The 18,797-nt window shown below is 48.7% G+C and overlaps 1 protein-coding gene across 7 annotated transcripts in view; it reads left to right on the plus strand.

Annotated features, from left to right (window-relative positions):
* PPP1R12B (protein phosphatase 1 regulatory subunit 12B) overlaps positions 1-18,797 on the plus strand; it is a 127,432-nt gene that overhangs the window by 22,258 nt on the left and 86,377 nt on the right. For all 7 annotated transcript variants that reach the window (XM_071817798.1, XM_065854419.2, XM_065854412.2 and 4 more), the window contains exons 2-4: positions 11,882-12,012; positions 12,947-13,065; positions 17,547-17,706. In XM_071817798.1, coding sequence (XP_071673899.1) covers positions 11,882-12,012; positions 12,947-13,065; positions 17,547-17,706 — 410 coding nt within the window. The remainder of the gene's footprint in view (positions 1-11,881; positions 12,013-12,946; positions 13,066-17,546; positions 17,707-18,797) is intronic.

Consider the following 18,797-nt stretch of genomic DNA (forward strand, 5'->3'; position numbering starts at 1 on the left):
TTTAGAATTGGGTTCGTGGTACAGAAGTGCCCATGCAGGGTGTTGTGGCCATAAGGACGCACTGAAGCTGGGACGGAAAAGAGAGAAAGGAAGGCGCGAAAGCTCCGTGTTTTTGCAGGAGCAACAGTACGGGCTGTTTGTTGTTCCCAGAGTCGCCGGTGAGTGTAATCTGTGCTGCCGGAGATACAGCATCACTTGAAAGGGGAATTTTCGGTGGTGCGGGTTCCGACGAACGCCCCTTGAAGAGCGGAGCTGTGATGGTGAGGCACAGTGGCAAGGTCAGCGCTGGCAGGTCTGACAGTCGCTGGTGGTGACAGTTGCAAGGCTATTTTGGGAGAGTTTTTCTCTTTGTTTTCTGTGAACTCTTCTCTCTGCGTTCCCAGATTTAACCCTGACGCTGTTCAGCTGTCGTCGGGCTTGCCGGTGTTTGCAGTCTGTGTTGACATCACATATTTACTCCCTTCAGCTCCCCGCTAACCTTGTTAGAAATACTTCTTTTTAGACTTTATGACAGAACAGTAGAGATATGAGTTTTGTCACGTAATCCCTTTGATTGAAACCTGTGTGTTGTGACAACATGACTTAACTGGCCTGCCAGTTCTCCCAGCCCAGCGTAGTGACAGTTAATGGTGCTGCTGGTGGCAGCGTTGTCCTCCGGTTCGCAGTCACCCTTGAACCATTTCTAAAGCTCCTCAAGGTGCTCCAGTCACACTAATCACACAGCACGAGGCTGTGGTAAAGAAAACCATCTCCAGCGTCAGGTTAAGGAGTGACCTCGTAAATCTGGGCTCGTGGAGGTTTCTCTGCTGGTAAATCATTGAGGTTTGGATTCATCCCACCCTGTGCTCAATGGGTTTATCTGCAGGCAGTGGGAAAGGACAGGTACTGTGAGGGTGACATCCCACCCAGCTTAGACAGGCAACACTCTCTGGATGCATCTGTCCCTTTACACTTGGAAAATGTGGATGAAAAAGGTCTTGTGCAAGGCAAGGTGCAGGAATGAATGGCTGGGACAGGAGGGACCTGGCAACCTGGACTTAAGCCTGATTAACCTGTTGTGGGGGGTCTTGCGTCGAATTCAAGACTGTTTGCATGTACATGGATAATATTCTGCTTTTAGTGCTTTTTATGGCCTGTATTCACTGCAGTAACTCTCTGGCTCTTCGTTTAGCCCAAAGAAAACCTTTTAATCAGTCAGAGCGTGGTGTGGATCTGTCTGATGTTGTCAAAAATGGTCCCACTGGTTGTGTTAGGAAAGGGTGTGCTTGGTTTGTAGGAACAAACCCCACTTTTGTCAGCCCATATCTAATAGAGAATCTTTTGTAGCTCGTGGGTGGTGCAGCCTCTGCCACCCGAATGAGTCTGGGTCAGGTTTGCAGCATGAGAACATCATCCAGGAGGACAAAGCTAGAGGCTCGGGTACATAAAGCATCTGAGCAATGGAGTGAGTCAGCTCTGGATCAGAATGGCTGCAGACACAGCACAAATCTGGGTTTCCTGTCCTTCCCCACAACTGTAGAGTCCCTGGGATTTACAAAGAACAAATATGAGTGTGTTTGCATATATGTGTGTATATATATATATATATATATATGCACATGTGTACACATACACGTATCCACAACCTAGAAAGCTGAGGGGAATTCCATGTAGACCCTGCCGTGAGCAGGAAGCACTCGACTAGAAGCCTCCCAAGGTTGTGTCCAAGTGCGGTGATTCAGTGGTGTGTATGTTCCCGTTCTTCGTCTGACTGACGCTGTCGTTGGGAGCTGAGTGCTCCTTAAACAGTTGCAGATGTTCCCTGCTCTGAGTATCTCGGCATCTAAAATATCAGCTCTTTGACTGTATGGAAGTATGGGGTGGCTTCCTGGGCAAACTGCCCTATGGCCAAACAGGGAGGTCCCAGCTGACCGGAGGTTGGCAAATGTGACACCCAAGGGCCAGAAGGAGGATCCGGGGTGTCAGAGTGATCTCAGTGCCTGGAAAGGTCATGGCACGGAAGATCATCCTGAGCGCCATCATGTGGCATGAATGGGACAACCAGGTGCTCAGGCCCAGACAACATGGGTTTATGACAGGCAGGTCCAGTTTAACCAACCTGATCTCCTCCTGTGACAAGGTGACCTAATTAGTGGATGAGGGAAACGCTGTGCATGTTGTCTGCCTGGACTTCAGTGAAGCCCGTGACACCGTATCCCTCAGCATCTCCTGGAGAAGCTGCAGCTCGTGACCTGGCCATCTGCGATGGGTAAAGAACTGGCTGGAGGGCCAGGCCCAAAGAGTTGTGGTGAACCGAGACAAATCCCATTGGCGGTCACAAGTGGTGTTCCCAGGGCTCAGTATCGGGACCATTTCTGTTTATTCTCTTTATCAGCAATCTGGACAAGGGGATCAAGTGGACCCTCAGTCAGTTTGTGGATGACACCAGGCTGGGTGGGAGAGTTGATCTGCTGGAGGGCGGGAAGGCCATACAGAGGGGTCCAGACCAGCTAGGTCATTGGGCTGAGGCCAGCTGTCTGAGGTTCAACAAGGCCAAGTGCCGAGTCCTGCACTTGGGTCACAACAACCCCATGAATGCTGCAGACTGGGGAAGAGCAGCTGGAAAAGGACCTGGGGGTGTTGGTGACAGCAGCTGAACATGAGCCAGAGTGCCCAGGTGGCCAAGAGGCCACCAGCATCCTGGCTGGGACCAGCACTGGTGTGGCCAGCAGGGCCAGGGCAGTGACCGAACCTGTGCTGGGACCTGGGGAGGACAAACCGCCAATCCTGGGGACAGTTTTGGCCCCTCACACCAAGAAAGGCCTTGAGGTGCTGGAGCGAGTGGAGAGAAGGGAACGGAGCTGGTGAGGGGCTGGAGCACAAGTGTGATGGGAGCGGCTGAGGGAGCTGGGGGTTCAGCTGGAGAACAGGAGCTGAGGGGAGACCTTCTGATCTCTGAACTGCCTGAAAGGAGCTTGGAGCCAGGGGGGTCAGGCTCTGCTCCCCAGGAACAAGCGCCAGGAGCAGAGGAAACGGCCTCAAGTTGCACCAGGGGAGGTTGAGGTTGGATGTGGGGAACAATTTCTTCCCCAAAGGGCTGTGGGGCATTGGAACAGGCTGCCCAGGGCAGTGCTGGAGTCACCATCCCTGGAGGGTTGGACAGACGGACATGAGGTTCTCAGGGCATGGGGCAGTGCCAGGGGTGGGGACACAGGTGGACTCTATGATCTTGAGGGGCTTTTCCAACCAAAATGATTCTCTGAGTCTATGGAGACGAGTCCTGCAGCTCAGTGCACACATCCCATGCCATAGATGTGGGGTTGTATGGAAGATGCTGAGAAGTGTTTGTTAATACTTCGACTTAATAGTTACAGCAATTGAGATCAGTGATGGAAGGGATGGATACAAACCATGTCAGGAGAGAGCTGCATGTATAAAGAGCTTTGAAGATGGTGTCAGGACTTGATCTCTGGATTGGAGGAGAATCTGGTAAAAGAATTAAGAGTGAGGGTTCCATGAGCGATCTGATTTAACAGCAGCATCTTGCACAGGCCAGGAGGTACCTCACTCCTGGACGGCTCAAGAGATGGATACTGGAGTGATCAAGAGGAGATGTAGCATGGCCTCTATTGCCTGATACTCAATTTAAAAATCCAGCCCATGTCTGAGTCTATTTATTGTATTCGCATGTGACGAGTGGAGCTGCCGAGTATGATTTCCATGTGGGAACCATTGCTGCCTGAGAATCCAACATGGTGAGATGACGAGATTGTCACTGTTCTGCACAGAGAAGTCACTGAGATGGGGTTCTGTCACCAGACTGATACATTTGTAGTAGAAACATGGAGCACAGAAGCCAAACACATCGCCCTTTCTTCTTTTCCCTTCTTGCATCTTTGTTCCACTTCGAGAAAATGCTCTGTCTCTCAAATCCTGACCAGCCGAGGAGGCAGCACCAGGGAATTCAATACAACCACAATTAAACCCACAGTGGTTATTACAGGTTTCCCGGCTGACTTTGATTCTAAGCTCTTGTATGCACGCTGCTGCTATTTTATTCCATGCTCGTATGACACCGGGTGATGTGACATACGGTTTGTAAACTAAACATTTCCTCAATGGGGCTGCGTTTGGAAGCGCAAGGAGCTCTCGGCCAAGTGTGCGGCTGGTCCATGTGCGGCTGGACGCGGCGCTGCCGGTTGTGCCGGTGAACGGCAGCTGGGGAGCTCGTCAGCGCTGGCAAGAGCTGTTCTGCTGCAAACGGTTGCACTGAGCGTTGTTTGTGTATTTATTAATATGTTAAACTACTGAAATACTGGGTAAATTGTAAAGAAAAGTTGCCTTAGTGTGGGCGCCTGTGACAGCACTGCTGGTGTGCAGTTACTACCGTGGCTTATGCGTTCTGCTGGGTTTGTAGCCATCCCCCCTTCTCCACGTAGAGGCAAAAAGGTGGTGTGGTTGGTTTGTTTTCTTCTCACTTAGCTGATCCCAAGTCATTTCTTAGCAATTCATGGAGTGGTTTCATTCCCTCCCTGCCATCCTGCATATAGTGGGAGTGTAGCATCAATCATATGCTGGAGTTTTGCTAAATGCGCCCCCTAGAAAGTGAGCAGTATTTTACTGTTTACACCTTGTTGGAGCTCGATTCTCGGTCCTCTGAACCCTCCAGTCCCATCCCATGTTGCTCCTCGGACTCCTGATGGTCCCATCCCTGTCTCTCCCCGGAGATCTGCAAACCAAAACCTCCCCGGGCCGTTGGAGCCGTTGCGTTGCTGGCACTCATCACAAGTTCGATGATGCTCGTGTGTTCTGAGGAAGGGGCAAACACTAACAATACCATTATAACAACGAGGCTTCATTCAAGATAAGGATCAGATTGGGTCTGGTTGTTGAACGAGCCTTGCCAGACGAGCGGAGTTTTTGCAGCGTTGTTCTGTAACGTTTCCTGGTGTCCCCCGTTTCGTTACTGTAATGTAAACTTCATGCTTGAAAGAAGAATGGCTTGGCAGCAGCTACTGGTAAAACACAATATAAATAAATACAGTGGCTGCAAAGGGCTACACCTGTTATCTAAGAGGGGGAAGCTAATATGCCGTATCTGCAAATTTTAGAAACTGAGCACTTCCTCCCTATGGAAAAACCGCGAAATGCTGGTCCCCTGCCAGGGGCTGAGGAGCAGCGGGAGCCGGCGATGGAGCCTTGCCCGGCGATGGAGCCTTGCCCAGCGATGCCGGGGATTAAAACACAACGAGCCAGCTTTCTGGGAGGTTAGCGGGTAATTCTGGGCGCTGGCCGCACTCTGTGTCCACACCGGCTAAAACCGTCGGGTGTCGGTGCCGTACGGAGTGCCCAGAGCAACCCGGCTGCCAAGAGACAAAGGATGGCAGGAGATCACATCTCTGGTTAGAGAGAGGGATCCTCGCTGTGTCCCCCCGCCCCATCGCATCGCCTTGAAGGTCCTATTGTATCTTTTACAGAGAGACAACATAAAGAAGGAATTAAGAATTTAGAGACAAAACTGTGCTCTGTAGTTAACCTCACTTTTAGCATCTTCTGTGTGTGTAACCAAGCTGAGGGTTAACAGCGCCTAAAAATTAAGCACGTCCGCTTTTTCTTCGTGCAAAGCAAATTTCAAGGGCAGTTTAGTGGAGGGAGCGTTTCCTCATGTTAAATAACCACCCACCAAAAAGTCGCTGTTACTTCTCCACCGACTCTTTGTGGCTTTCTTTCCTCCCATTGGGGTTGGAGGGGCAGGAGTTTGCTTTGTAATATTACTGTAGTTATTCTTAAAACGTTCCCAAGGAACGCTGCATCGAATACAAGAGGAGAACTTCGCATAGCGATGGAGCCTCTCAGGTTACTAAACTTAACCACTCTCCTAAATTTAAGGTTGGAGGATTAATAGTACTTAAAGGAGGACACATCTACCCCGTTTACTTCCTATCGGTAACCTCAGGTAACCCATTTTGCTTGGCCAGAAGGTGAAATTTATCCTCTGAATCTCAGCAAATGTGTTTTTCTTGTGTTTTGCAGTGCTGAATTTTGCAGATACACACAATAAAATATACAACAGGGATTTTCTGGAGCAATCAGGACTCACAGGGATTTTAGGTGGGAAAGTGTGTGCCCTGGGGATTTCTGAACCGTGCGGATTTTGGTTCTTGAATTTGTAGCTTGATAAAATCAAGTCGGGTATGAAATAACTAATATCATTAATGTGTGTGCAAATATGAATTCTGTGATAACGTGTAAGTGTTAATCGGTTAATACACAATCACAGAATGGACTGGGTTGGAAAAACCCTCAGAGATGATCCAGTCCAACCCTTGGTCCAACTCCAGTTCATTGACCAGATCATGGCACTAAGTGCCATGGCCAATCTCAGTTTAAAAACCTCCAGGGCCGGTGAGTCCAGCACCTCCCTGGGCAGCCATTCCAATGCTGACCACTCTCTCTGCACAGAATTGCTTTCTACTCTCCAGCCTAAATTTAAGTTTAAGCCCCCTTGTCCTATTGCTGAGTGCCTGGGAGAAGAGCCCAATCCCCCCTGGCTAGAACTGCCCTTCAGGTCGTTCTAGAGAGTGCTGAGCTCACCTCTAAGCCTCCTCTGCTCCAGACTGAACAAGCCCAGCTCCCTCAGCCTCTCCCCATAGGGCTTGTGTTCAAGTCCCTTCCCCACTCTTGTTGCTCTTCTCTGGACCCGCTCCAGCACTTCAATACTTTAAAAGTATACACAGAAATACATTGCAGCCCCTAAAAGCTGCTGTTTAATCTGCCCTAACTCTTTCATGTGTGATTTCTAATGTTCTTAAAATTCAAAAGGTCTTTAGAAATTACCACTTGTACTCATTAATCCAATTGTTGGCCTCAAAGTTATTGCTCCAAGGTGTCTTAAATATGCCATAGCATATTAAGATATAAGCATAGTTTTCTTTCAGAGTGTGTGACTGGAAAAATGATGCGAATAATCCAATGCCTGATAGTTCGGTGCATGAGACACTGAGATTTTCAGGACTAAATGGGGCTTGTTCAGCACCTCTGTTTGCCGAATCCCATTTTCTGTAACTCCTTCCCCACCCCACTGTTTAAAACCTTGGCCAGTATAATTAGTATTACACAATATTACAAAAATGCGAAAAATCCTTGCGTTTCGATATTCAAGGTGGGCCAGAAGTCACGCTCACCAGTGTCAACGCAGCCCTTTACAAACCCATTGGTGTTACTCAGCTCTGTGCTCTTTTCTATTCTGATGTGTCACGTTGCTCGATCGCAGAACTCCAACAGCAGCTTGTGATACTTCGGAGCGAGTTATTACTCTTAGATATTAAAGAACACATTGCTGCTCCACTAAGGACTTAATGCACCCCTGCGCTTGATCTTTCTTGGTGGCAAACGCACCGAGCGAGGCTGAAATGGGTTACGGTGCCCTCGGGGAAGCGACCGAGCGCCTGCTGTTGTGAGCTTTTGTCACTTTGTCACCGCTTTATCTCCTCGGCAGCCAAGAGGGTCCAGTTACAGCCGATTGCTGGGGAGGACAGGTGGGGTTTGATGCCGTTATCCCTCCTGTTTCTAGCGTGCGTTCCGTAGGAACCACACGAGACAGGGACCGGCAGAGCAACAGGGCCAGTAACAGGAGAAAATGGAAAAGAAAGGGTTTGGGGGCTCTTTTGTGCATTAAACAGATGTTTAATTTTAGGGTGCAGAATATCCAGGGGATTGAACAAGAGCTGGTGTTTTCTCTTGGCCGATTCCAGCGTGTGCAGGCGTAGTGGGTGTATTTGGGTGCTTAAAACAATAAACAATGTAAATATAATTCCCTATCAAATACACACAAAGCTCACAATATAAAGCCTTTCTTGAGTCTAAATTTACATTTACACGCAAACTGCGGGTAACACTCAAACCCAGCAGAGCAGTAAGTGTGCACAGGCACGAAATGTCTGCCCGGCTGCTTTGTCAGGGCCATGCTGATAAAACTCTTCTTTGAGCCTAAAATTCTGTAGTCAGGCAGATCCCAGAATCCCAGAATGTGAGGGGTTGAAGGGACGTGGAAAGCTCATCCAGTGCAATCCCCCCATGGAGCAGGAACACCCAGCTGAGGTTCCACAGGAAGGTGTCCAGGCGGGTTTGAATGTCTGCAGAGAAGGAGACTCCACAACCTCCCTGGGCAGCCTGGGCCAGGCTCTGACACCCTCACCAGGAACAAGTTTCTTCTCAGATTTAAGTGGAACCTCCTGTGTTCCAGTTTGAACCCATTGCCCCTTGTCCTGTCACTGGTTGTCACCCAGAAGAGCCTGGCTCCATCCTCCTGACACTCCCCCTTTAGATATCTGTAAACAGGAATGAGTCCCCCCTCAGTCTCCTCTTCTCCAGCTCCAGAGCCCCAGCTCCCTCAGCCTTTCCTCACACGGGAGATGCTCCACTCCCTTCAGCATCTTGGTGGCTGCGCTGGACTCTCTCCAGCAGTTCCCTGTCCTTCTGGAACTGAGGGGCCACAACTGGACACAATATTCCAGGTGTGGTCTCCCCAGGGCAGAGCAGAGGGGCAGGAGAACCTCTCTGACCTACTGACCACCCCCTTCTAACCCACCCCAGGTACCATTGGCCTTCCTGGCCACAAGAGCCCAGTGCTGGCTCATGGTCACCCTGCTGTCCCCAGGACCCCCAGGTCCCTTTCCCCTACACTGCTCTCTAATAGCTCATTCCCCAACTTACACTGGAACCTGGGGTTGTTCCTGCCCAGATTCAAGACTCTACACTTGCCCTTGTTCTATTTCATTAAATGTTTCCCTGCCCAACTCTCCAGCCTGTCCAGGTCTCTGATGGCAGCACAGCTTCCAGTGTCAGCCACTCCTCCCAGCTTGGTGTCACCAGCAAACTTGCTGACAGTCACTCTGTTCCCTCATCCAAATCATTGATGAATATATTGAGTGCAAGCCCCAGCACTGACCCCTGAGGCCCTGCACTGGATCCAGATGTGATTGTGCTCAGAAGCAGCCACAGCATGGGCCAGCTTGTCTTGGCCATTCACAGAGCAACACACTTTTAGGTGAAGTTAGTTTGATTTTAGAAGTTCTATTTAATGTTTGCATTCCCAAATATAAAATAACTCATCAATAAGCTTGGAAGTGTAATTTATTTGGGATGTTTTGGGGGGAAAATTTCAAGTGTATATCAATAAATGTGAGTGGCAATAACACAGAGATTAGATCTGAATTTTGCAGACTTGGACTCGAATTCCCAAAAAAGTTGCTCCTTGAACTGAAAGGGGATCATTATGTTCCTCTGTTCCCGTGTCCAGCTCTGTGTGCATTGGATACTTGACCTTCCTCCTGCATTTGCTGGAGTCTCCATCCTTGCAGACAGTAAAACCTGGCTGGAGCAGGCCTGGTCTAACAGCAGGTTAAGCCCAGCTTTGAGCAGGTGATTGGACCAGATGATCAAATTAAAGGAGAACCAAAGACCAAACCTTTCTCTTGAGGCTGGTGGTAGGACCTGGTTTGCGTCCGCTTTGCGCAGACCTGGTTGTGTCTTACCCACCGCACTTGGACCTGGGACCCCTCCAACCCCAGTGTGATGCTCTTCAGTCTCTTTAATTTGCTTTGTTTTTCCCCAGCTCTAGGACCTGAAATAATCGAAGGGACCTTAGTGCTGAGTTTATGGGATGAAGCTGATTTGTGCCTGAGGGTGGGTGATCCAGTCCAGGGGCAGTCCCTGAAGTTAAACTGTTTCTAGAATTGAGCTTGTCTGGCACAGATTAAGGTTAAACCAATCTAAACAGAGCAAGGGAGCATGCAGACACTGCCAGCAGGTGTAGGAGTTTGTGTTTGCGGGGTGAAAGGCTGGTTTGGGATTTGCACTTGGAGCAGAAATAGCAAGAGGTGGATGTGCTGGTGTGGGACACGGGCAGTGCAGCGTACATTGATGTGCTGGATAACGTAGGATTGTCCCTTTTTGCAGGGAGGTGTTGGTTAAAGACAATTTCCTCATTTTCATTACTAGGATAGGAATGGATAGTCAGCATTGCTCGTTTTAGAAGGGCAATCATCTGGAAGTCATCAGACCACTGTAACTGATAGATGTCCCACATCAAGCTATGTAAAAAAATCAAGTACTGTGATTTCAGAGCAATTTCACCCAAGCTGATTCCCTCTCTGGATTCCCTCCTGGGTTTCTGCCCACGATGGACACACAGTAAAGGTCCCTTTGCCTCCTGGCCATGCTCGGTGCTCCTCGGCTGGGCCACGTGCGTTTGGACCTATGTATTAAATTCCCAGCTCATCCTTAAATAGCAGCCTCCAGTGAACTGGAAATGCCATGTGGAGCGTGCTGGAGCCAGGAATTTGAGGAGGGAAGAATTCCACCCAACACAAGCGCTGAGACTTGAAAATCTAGCTGGGTTTTCTTCTGGCGCTTCAAAGCGAGCAGGTCTCTGCAAAAACAGGCCGCACAATTAATGCAGCGGCTAATGAAGGGTTGTCGTTCTCTTCAGTAGCTCATGGGGTCTGTAGAGCTAACAGAGAAATTCGTGCTTTGTTATACACGGCAAAGTGAATAAATACTGCTGAACAAAGAAGTTATTAACTGCTTTAAAATTCTGCTTTTGCTATGGTTACATCTGTAAAGGGCAACATCCAGGATATGGATGATTGGCTTCAGTCGGGCGTCGTGAGCTCGAGCTTTCCCTGCTCACCCCTATCACTAATGGTAGCTCATTTTGTTCATTGTCATGTTATTTCATTGATAATTTGAGGGAACAACATCACACCTTGCTTAGAGGAGCTGGATGCCATACCTGATCCTAATGCAGATATATCTGTGTACAGTGCGTCCCGCTCCAGGTTGAAATCAGTGTGGGAGAGAGGAGGGAGACAGATGTGCTGGTGGGAAGGAAAGCTGGGGCAAATCCACAGGGTGCCCGCCTGGGGACTCTCGGACTTACAATTAATTTTTGCAAGCGCTGAAGTTAATTTATTTTAGTTCCCGACTTCCTGCTGCCTGAAGCTTTGAGCTGTGCTGGTCCACAGTGCGGGAAGTTCAGCCCAGGAGTTCCCTGCTACTGATGAACTGCAAATGGAGCTTGTGTGATTGATTTAACACCAATGCCTTTGTTTTTTCCCCCTTCCTCCCTTTTCCCCCCCTTCCTTCCTTTTCCTCCCCTTCCTTTCCTTCCCCCTTTCCTTCCTTTCCTTCTCCTTCCTTCCTTTCCCTCTCCTTCCTTCATCCACCTTCCTTCCTTTCTCCCTCTTCCTTTCTTTACCCCCGTTCCTTCCTTTCCCCACCTTCCTTCCTTCCTTTTCCCCTTTTCCTTCCTTCCTTCCTTCCTTCCTTTTCCCCTTTTCCTTCCTTCCTTCCTTTTCCCCTTTTCCTTCCTTCCTTCCTTCCTTCCTTCCTTCCTTCCTTCCTTCCTTCCTTCCTTCCTTCCTTCCTTCCTTCCTTCCTTCCTTCCTTCCTTCCCCCCTTTTCCTTCCTTCCTTCCTTCCTTTTCCCCTTTTCCCCTTTTCCTTCCTTCCTTCCTTCCTTCCTCCCTTTTCCTTCCTTCCTTCCTTCCTTCCTTCCTTCCTTCCTTCCTTCCTTCCTTCCTTCCTTCCTTCCTTCCTTCCTTCCTTCCTTCCTTCCTTTTCCCCCCTTCCTTCCTTTTCCCCCCTTCCTTCCTTTTCCCCCCTTCCTTCCTTTTCCCCCTTCCTTCCTTTTCCCCCCTTCCTTCCTTTTCCCCCCTTCCTTCCTTTTCCCCCCTTCCTTCCTTTTCCCCCCTTCCTTCCTTTTCCCCCCTTCCTTCCTTTTCCCCCCTTCCTTCCTTTTCCCCCCTTCCTTCCTTTCCTCCCCCTTCCTTCCTTTTCCCCCCCTTCCTTCCCTTTTCCATCCCTTCCTTCCCTTTTCCATCCCTCCCTCCCATTCTCAGGCCTGTATAGATGAGAACCTGGACATGGTGAAGTTCCTGGTAGAAAACGGAGCCAACGTGAACCAGCAGGACAACGAGGGCTGGACCCCTCTGCACGCGGTGGCGTCCTGCGGCTATCTGAACATAGCAGAGTGAGTGAGTTTCGGGCTATCCGGGGTGTTTATAACACTCATCACATCTTCCTCTTCGGAGCAGCTACCCAGGCAATGGATGCTCTGAGATTTACGCAACATTTTGGGAAGCAATGCTTAAAACAGATGGATTTCTGGTACTGAATCCTCAGTTTGTGAGGGTTAAGGTGGATCCTGCAACTGGTCACCTTTTGCTGATCCCATTACAGTGACTTATGATTCATTAGATACTTGAGCTAAAACGCCGAGCGCAAGGGAAACACGGCGGCTGGCGGGTGCGCTCATACGGAGCAATGGAACGAAGGCCAGCTCTGGTGCTGCTGAGCATCTTGACCCTGCGCTGCCGTCACGGGGAGCCCGTGCAGAATTCTAAGTGCGATTTGGGATTTTATTCCTCTCACTGAAAAGAATTCTGTCTCCTTACAAAATATATGTTAGTGTAAATACACATAGATAGCTATTCTAGTGTAAACACCGAATAGCAGATACACAGCGTGCTATAAAACAATTCAAAGAGGGACTGTGCAAGTGCTCACCGTTATTTTGAGGCTTTGCAAAGCAGCTACGTTTTCTCACCGCAGCCGTGCCTGTGCAGTTGTGTGGAGACTTTTGAGGGAGAGATGTGTTGTTCTGGGCTCCAGAGGCACCCATACGCCAACAGCATCATTGCCTTTTCTTCAGATCTTACGTTTCTGTTCCTTGCATCCTGTCTGATGAAAGATGGAGTAGATAAAAGTAACTGCTTGTGACTCAACTCACAATTAGAGCCTTGTCTTGTGCTTTTGTTGTTTACAACGTGAAATGTTGGGCTCGGTTTGGACGTAATCAAATGAGATTCTGTGGCCTGCCGTAGATCTAGTGAGTACAAACATGAAATGCATATGAAAGAAGAGACAGCAAGTATAACCAAGAGTTTTGGGTCTCGCTCCCGTAGGTACCTGATCAGTCACGGGGCCAACGTGGCTGCTGTGAACAGCGAAGGCGAAGTCCCGTCCGACATCGCGGAGGAGGCGGCCATGAAGGACCTGCTGCTGGAGCAAGTGAAGAAACAAGGTAAATCAGCACTGGTAAATCAAATACATGACCGTCAGACCTCTGGGAGCTTCTAAAGAGAGTTCTGTTGGCTTGCTGTCTATAGGTGAAGAGATTTGAAGTCTGGCCCAAGGGGCGGAGACAGATTTTGCTTTGGTAGGAGCACAGTGGAACAGATGCAGGTTTGCAGTCTCTGTCCTTGGCAGGATTCTGCGAAGCGAGACACCACAGCACTGCAGGCTGATTCATTAGATCTGTTTGCTTTTAAAGTGAGATTTAATTCTGGCCTCTGGTATCGATGGAAGGTCTTGTTTCACTAAGTCGTGATAATACAGAAGTGAGATTTATAGCCCTGCCAAGAAGAGAAGGAGCTGGGAAATGAGTATATCTGACCTGGAGAGACCTGCTTTACCCTGATCTTCCCTGGACATCTCTTGCAGCCCATCTGCTCTGCTGTTCCCCTTTCTCATCAGGGACATCTGGCTGAGGGGCTGCGCTCGGTGCTGCCCCTGCAAAAACGTCCCTGCTAGGAGAGACGTCTTGGGCAGCGTAACTTGTGTTATAATTAAGAAATGCTTCATCAGCATAAACAGGGATGATGGGTTTAAACTAAAGGAGTGGAGATTCAGGCTAGGCATGAGGAAGATTGGATATTAGGAAACTTTTCTTCCCCAAAGGGCTGTGGGGCATTGGAACAGGCTGCCCAGGGCAGTGCTGGAGTCACCATCCCTGGAGGACTGGACAGACGGACATGAGGTTCTCAGGACATGGGGCAGTGCCAGGGGTGGGTTCTGGTTGGACTCCATAATCTTGAGGGTCTTTTCCAACCTAAATGATTCTGTGATTGTATAAGAAATTGTTGGCCCTGAGGGTGGTGAGAGCCTGGCCCAGGTTGGCCAGAGAGGTGGTGGATGAACCATCCCTGGAGACATCCCAGGCCAGGCTGGACGGGGCTCTGAGCAACCTGAGCTGGTGAAGATGTCCCTGTCATGGCAGGGGTGGCACTGGGGGAGCTGGGAAAGTCCCTCCAACCCAAACTATTCTGTGATTTTATGAAACTTTTCTTCATACTCATGAAATTAATCTGTGAGTAGTTAGGTGTCTGTGCATACACAGAAGAAATTTAAACCCTATCTGTGAAGTCCATCAAGAATGGTTTTGAAGGATTAATTTTATCTCAGCTGCATGGGAAATGCTGAACTGAGGTGCATTGAGCTGATACGGACTGACCCATCCCCGCTGGATGTGTCTGGATGTATGGACTGGCATTTAGCCTGGAGAACAGAAAGCTGACGGGGATCTGGTTGCCGTCCTCTCCCACCTGGAGGGAGGCTGTAGAGCCAGAGGAACTGGGCTCTGCTCAGGGCGAGGGGGAAGAGTCATGGGTTTGAACAAGGGATGTTCTGACTGCCTGTGTGTACATATATACGTATATGGTGGAAAATGTTTCCCAGGAAAGTGCTGGAACAGACACCCAAGGAACTTGTGGAATCTCCTTCGTTGGACGTGGTCAAAACTCAGCTCTGAGCAACCTGATCTGGGTTTCATTTACCCTCCTCCGAGCAGGGATTTGGGCTACAGACCCCCAAAGATTCTTTCCAGTCTAGATTATTTGATGACTGCAGGTTGGTGCTGGGGTTGTTTGCATGCTGGATTGAATCCAGTCCTCTCTAACAGATGTATTCTGTTTGGCCCATGCCGGTTGCTTTATTTTTAGAGGTATTTTCAGATACAGTTAGGAAAAGATCAGTCTCTTGCTACTTTGTCAACCGTGTTACTGCTCCATGGTGAGTTTGTAGCTGTCCATCTGAGAGCTGCTTTTATCTGCTACTGTTCCTCTTGGAAAATTGATGCGGGATCACGTTCCTTCTGGTAAATAGAAACTTTTCACTTTCTAGTATAGTATTTCTGCCAAGCTTATTCTTATTTTGTTTCCCTTTTCCCTCCACTTGGAAATAAGCTTAAATAGCCCTTCTCCTTTATTGAGTCTGCTCGGGTATGTAGAAAGAGCTGTGTGTACAGTCAGCGGTTGTTTTACTGGGATGTCCAACCTGCAGGGTTTCAACCATGTTATTGCCCTGTGCAGATCTTGATACTCACTTTAAAAGAGACAAATTATGCTGATGAAAGACCCGTATCTTTCTGGGCATCCAAGGAAGAGCAGCTGCAGAGAGAAGTCGGGCACAGTTTGGACAGCGGGAAAACAAATCCCGACTCTGGACGCAATTCTTCATGTAATTCTGCCTCAACTGCAGCTATTTTGCCTGCCACTTCTTGGGATTCTGCTTGGCCTTTTCATTGCTTCGCCACATTAGCGGCATCCTGCTAAGATGCCCTGAAACAACCATCTGTCTCCACCGAGAAGCTTCCCATTGACACAGTTTAAAAGGATCGTAACTGCTGGGGTAAATGTGTTATAAACTTTAAGTAAGCGTCCATCCAGCTCTGTAGCCTGTTTTCAACAATAGCTAAAAGCATATTCCTGCTGCAAACCACAACAACAGGACAAGCACGTACAATTCCCTCCCAAAAACTGTTTTCCCAGCCTCCGGCCACTGCGCCTCAAGGAATTCCTGAGCCAGATGGACTTTGTGTGCTCACAAATCCCCCGTGGCTTCTATTCCCTGAACTTGTGCAGCCCTTCTTGGGAACTGCTGGCACGGATTGCGTGACGTTAAATAACTGCACATTGGTCTGATCCTTGTGCTGCATTTCTCATCCTTGCAACATCCTGCGGTAGTGGTGTCACGGAGGCACCCCGAGGTTCGTTTAAGGGACAACAGGGCCCAAAACAGCTTTTATTAAACCGGTGAGAAACAGGGTTTAGCACTCCAAAGTGACTTGAATACAGGTTCGGATATCAGTTGAGGAAATTATTAAGGGGCAGCAACTGATACAACAGGAGGTCCATAGTGTGCATGCACGTGGCTTCACCAAACGATACCGGAGCCGTCCCTGAGTCCGGGCAGAGTCCACACTTGTCTGATACGGCGTGGGGTTATTGTAAAGGGATACACGTACTCGTATTGAGTACGGAAAGTGTACACTCGCTATTCTACGAGGGTAAATTTATAATACACTCGCAGTCCTGCAAGGAGAGATACACGTGCAAATGTGCACGGAATATTACACGTGCTTATGTGCAAGCACGGGAGGAAAATACACCCGCGATTCTGCGAGGATTAATTTATACACGTGCTCGTATTGTGCACGGAAAGTATAAATACAAGTGCAAATGTGCACGGAAAGAGATACACTCGCAATGCTGTGAGGGTTAATTCACTCACACCCATGGTGGCAAGGCAAGCGGAGTCTCTGTCCCAGGGGGGCAGTGGCTCCTGGGGGCAGCGGCTCAGCTCGTAACTCCAATAGACCCGCAGCAGGGGGCGGAACCTCAGCCAGAGTCCCATTTTGATAGCCTGATCAGATCTGACTGTGGGCATTCCAGAAGCTTCTCTGCACCCCCACCCTGGCTGTGGGTGCCCCTGAAGCCTCCAAATATCCCCCACACCTGGCGCCTCCATGCTCCCCTCTCCTATCGGCCCTGACCAGGGGCTCTGGGGCCAAACAGAAGAAGCTGTTGGCCTCAAACAGCAGAGAGAGGGTGATGTGGCTACTCCTTCCATAGCGAAGGAGGGAGGGGGGGGTTGCATTCTGCCACAAGTGGGTTTCGCAGTTCACACTCTGAGTTGATAAGTGTTTCCTTCTGTTTCAAACCTAATGCCCCATAATTTAATTGGGAATCACGTCATTCTTATATTGAGAGACCTCATCCATAGGGACAGTTGCTTGTCTTCATTTTTGAGATTTGTTATCTTCTCCTTTATATTTTTTCCTGAGTTAACGAATTGTTCTGGTCGATATATTGTCCTTACATCACCTCCTTATCTTGAAAACTCCACTTATGAAAACAAGTCTGGGATAGTTTTTTGCTTCTTGTTGGTTTAGTGGGTATTGTCACAGCCCATCAACTGGCCCCATCTGGCCTCTCCACACAGCGCCTGTTTCCTGGGGTGTCAAACGTGTCCCTCTTGTCCCCACAGTCCATGTCTGTTAAACCAGATGTGTGTGTTGATGGACTTTGTCTGGTTTAATCTACAGCAGATCTCTTATGATTTCAGACTGGGCTTTGCCACAATCTATCAGTGCTGCTCAGTGGAATTATCTAAGTATTTCCTGGGGTGTTCCTGGCACGAATGGCTCTTGGTGCAGTACAGGGGTCTCTGTACGGGCAGCTTGCAAATTGTCCTCTACAAGAGTTGGGTTGTGCTGCTCCTGCAGGAGACGTCTTGGGATCATCACTTCAAATCTTCACTGTAGATTATACTCACACTATTTAATTCAGTTTGTTAGGCTGTTCATTACTTGGTCATTTCAGTCCTTCCACTGGTTCACAGTGAGTAGTCAGTTGGGCAGTATAGCAGATGAAACACAGGGTGAATTTAACATGTTTACAAGAGATTTCACTTGATAATCTCCTCTCCTGTGCTTCACCTTTGTAGGTGTAGACCTAGACCTGGCCAGAAAAGAAGAGGAACAGCAAATGCTTCAGGATGCCCGGCAGTGGCTGAACAGCGGGAGGATTGAAGACATAAAGCAGCCTCGGACAGGCGCCACGGCTCTTCACGTCGCTGCGGCCAAGGGCTATTCGGAAGTCATGAGGTGGGAGCTCCTTCCCAGAGCTGATGCGTTGAATTAAGGCTCGTTCCCATGAGGACCACATCTGGCTTTATAGTTGAGAGGAATTTGTTTCGTACTGAGATTTTCAGGCTGCTGCTTCTCAAAAGGCTCCGTATGTGCCCAGCCATAGTGGCTCACCTAGGAGTCTGTAAGGACCTGAAGATTCTCTTTCATACCTTTAAATGATAGAAGCATTTCAGAGACTGAGACATAGGTTAAATTTTCACTGTTATAGTTCTAGGACTAACACGTATTAGAGGATAGAAGTACAGTCTCAGCACACAAAGTGACAATACACGCGGTGTGACAATCACAGACACCCCAGTGTCCACCAGTGCTGTGGTGTCCCCTCCTGACTGTCCCCTGCCCCTCGATGCTCCTGCAGCCTCAGCAGTGACACAGGGATTCCAACAGCTGTTCTTTTAACCACTCCAACACTAACAAGCTTATTATGAACATAAACTTGCCCAATGTAGTGTTTCCTAGCAATAAAGTATTAATATTTTCACAGGTAAGGTCAAACTAAGGTATCTAACAATAATTCTTCTCTGCTCTGTATGTATGGGTGGAGCTGCCCATAAGCATCAGCAATGTTCCTCTATTGACCACATTAAAATCCCCTCTGGAAACCTTTGTCCATCTTCATCCTTAATTTCATAGTTTTAAGCCGCAATGACTTGATGTGTAAGAGCTGTTTCTTACCAAGTTCTAATAATTTGGTTGTTTCCTATTTGTGTTGGTTCACTAGAGCTTATAGTTGAGTTATAAACTGCCTGTGCCGTGCTCAAGAACAGCACCGTAACACAGCTCATGTGGATCAGAAATGTAATATCTCCTGAACTGGAGGTGTTGGTCCCGTGGACTTTCAGTGCAGGGTTGTATCTCCAGGATTTCTCAATGGGGGCTGCGTTCACTCTTTGCCTTAGGTTTGAACTACATCTTGGCATTAATTGTTCTCATGATAAACAGATCTCGTGGAGAGCTGACATTGTTTCACTCTTGTGTATTTTATGGCCACCCTGTAAGTTCAAATACAAAGCTTCAGTGACTTAAACCGAAGGGCTGAAAGCCAG

The sequence above is a fragment of the Patagioenas fasciata genome, chromosome 21 (assembly GCF_037038585.1).
Source record: "Patagioenas fasciata isolate bPatFas1 chromosome 21, bPatFas1.hap1, whole genome shotgun sequence".
In the NCBI taxonomy this organism is placed as follows: Eukaryota; Metazoa; Chordata; class Aves; order Columbiformes; family Columbidae; genus Patagioenas; species Patagioenas fasciata.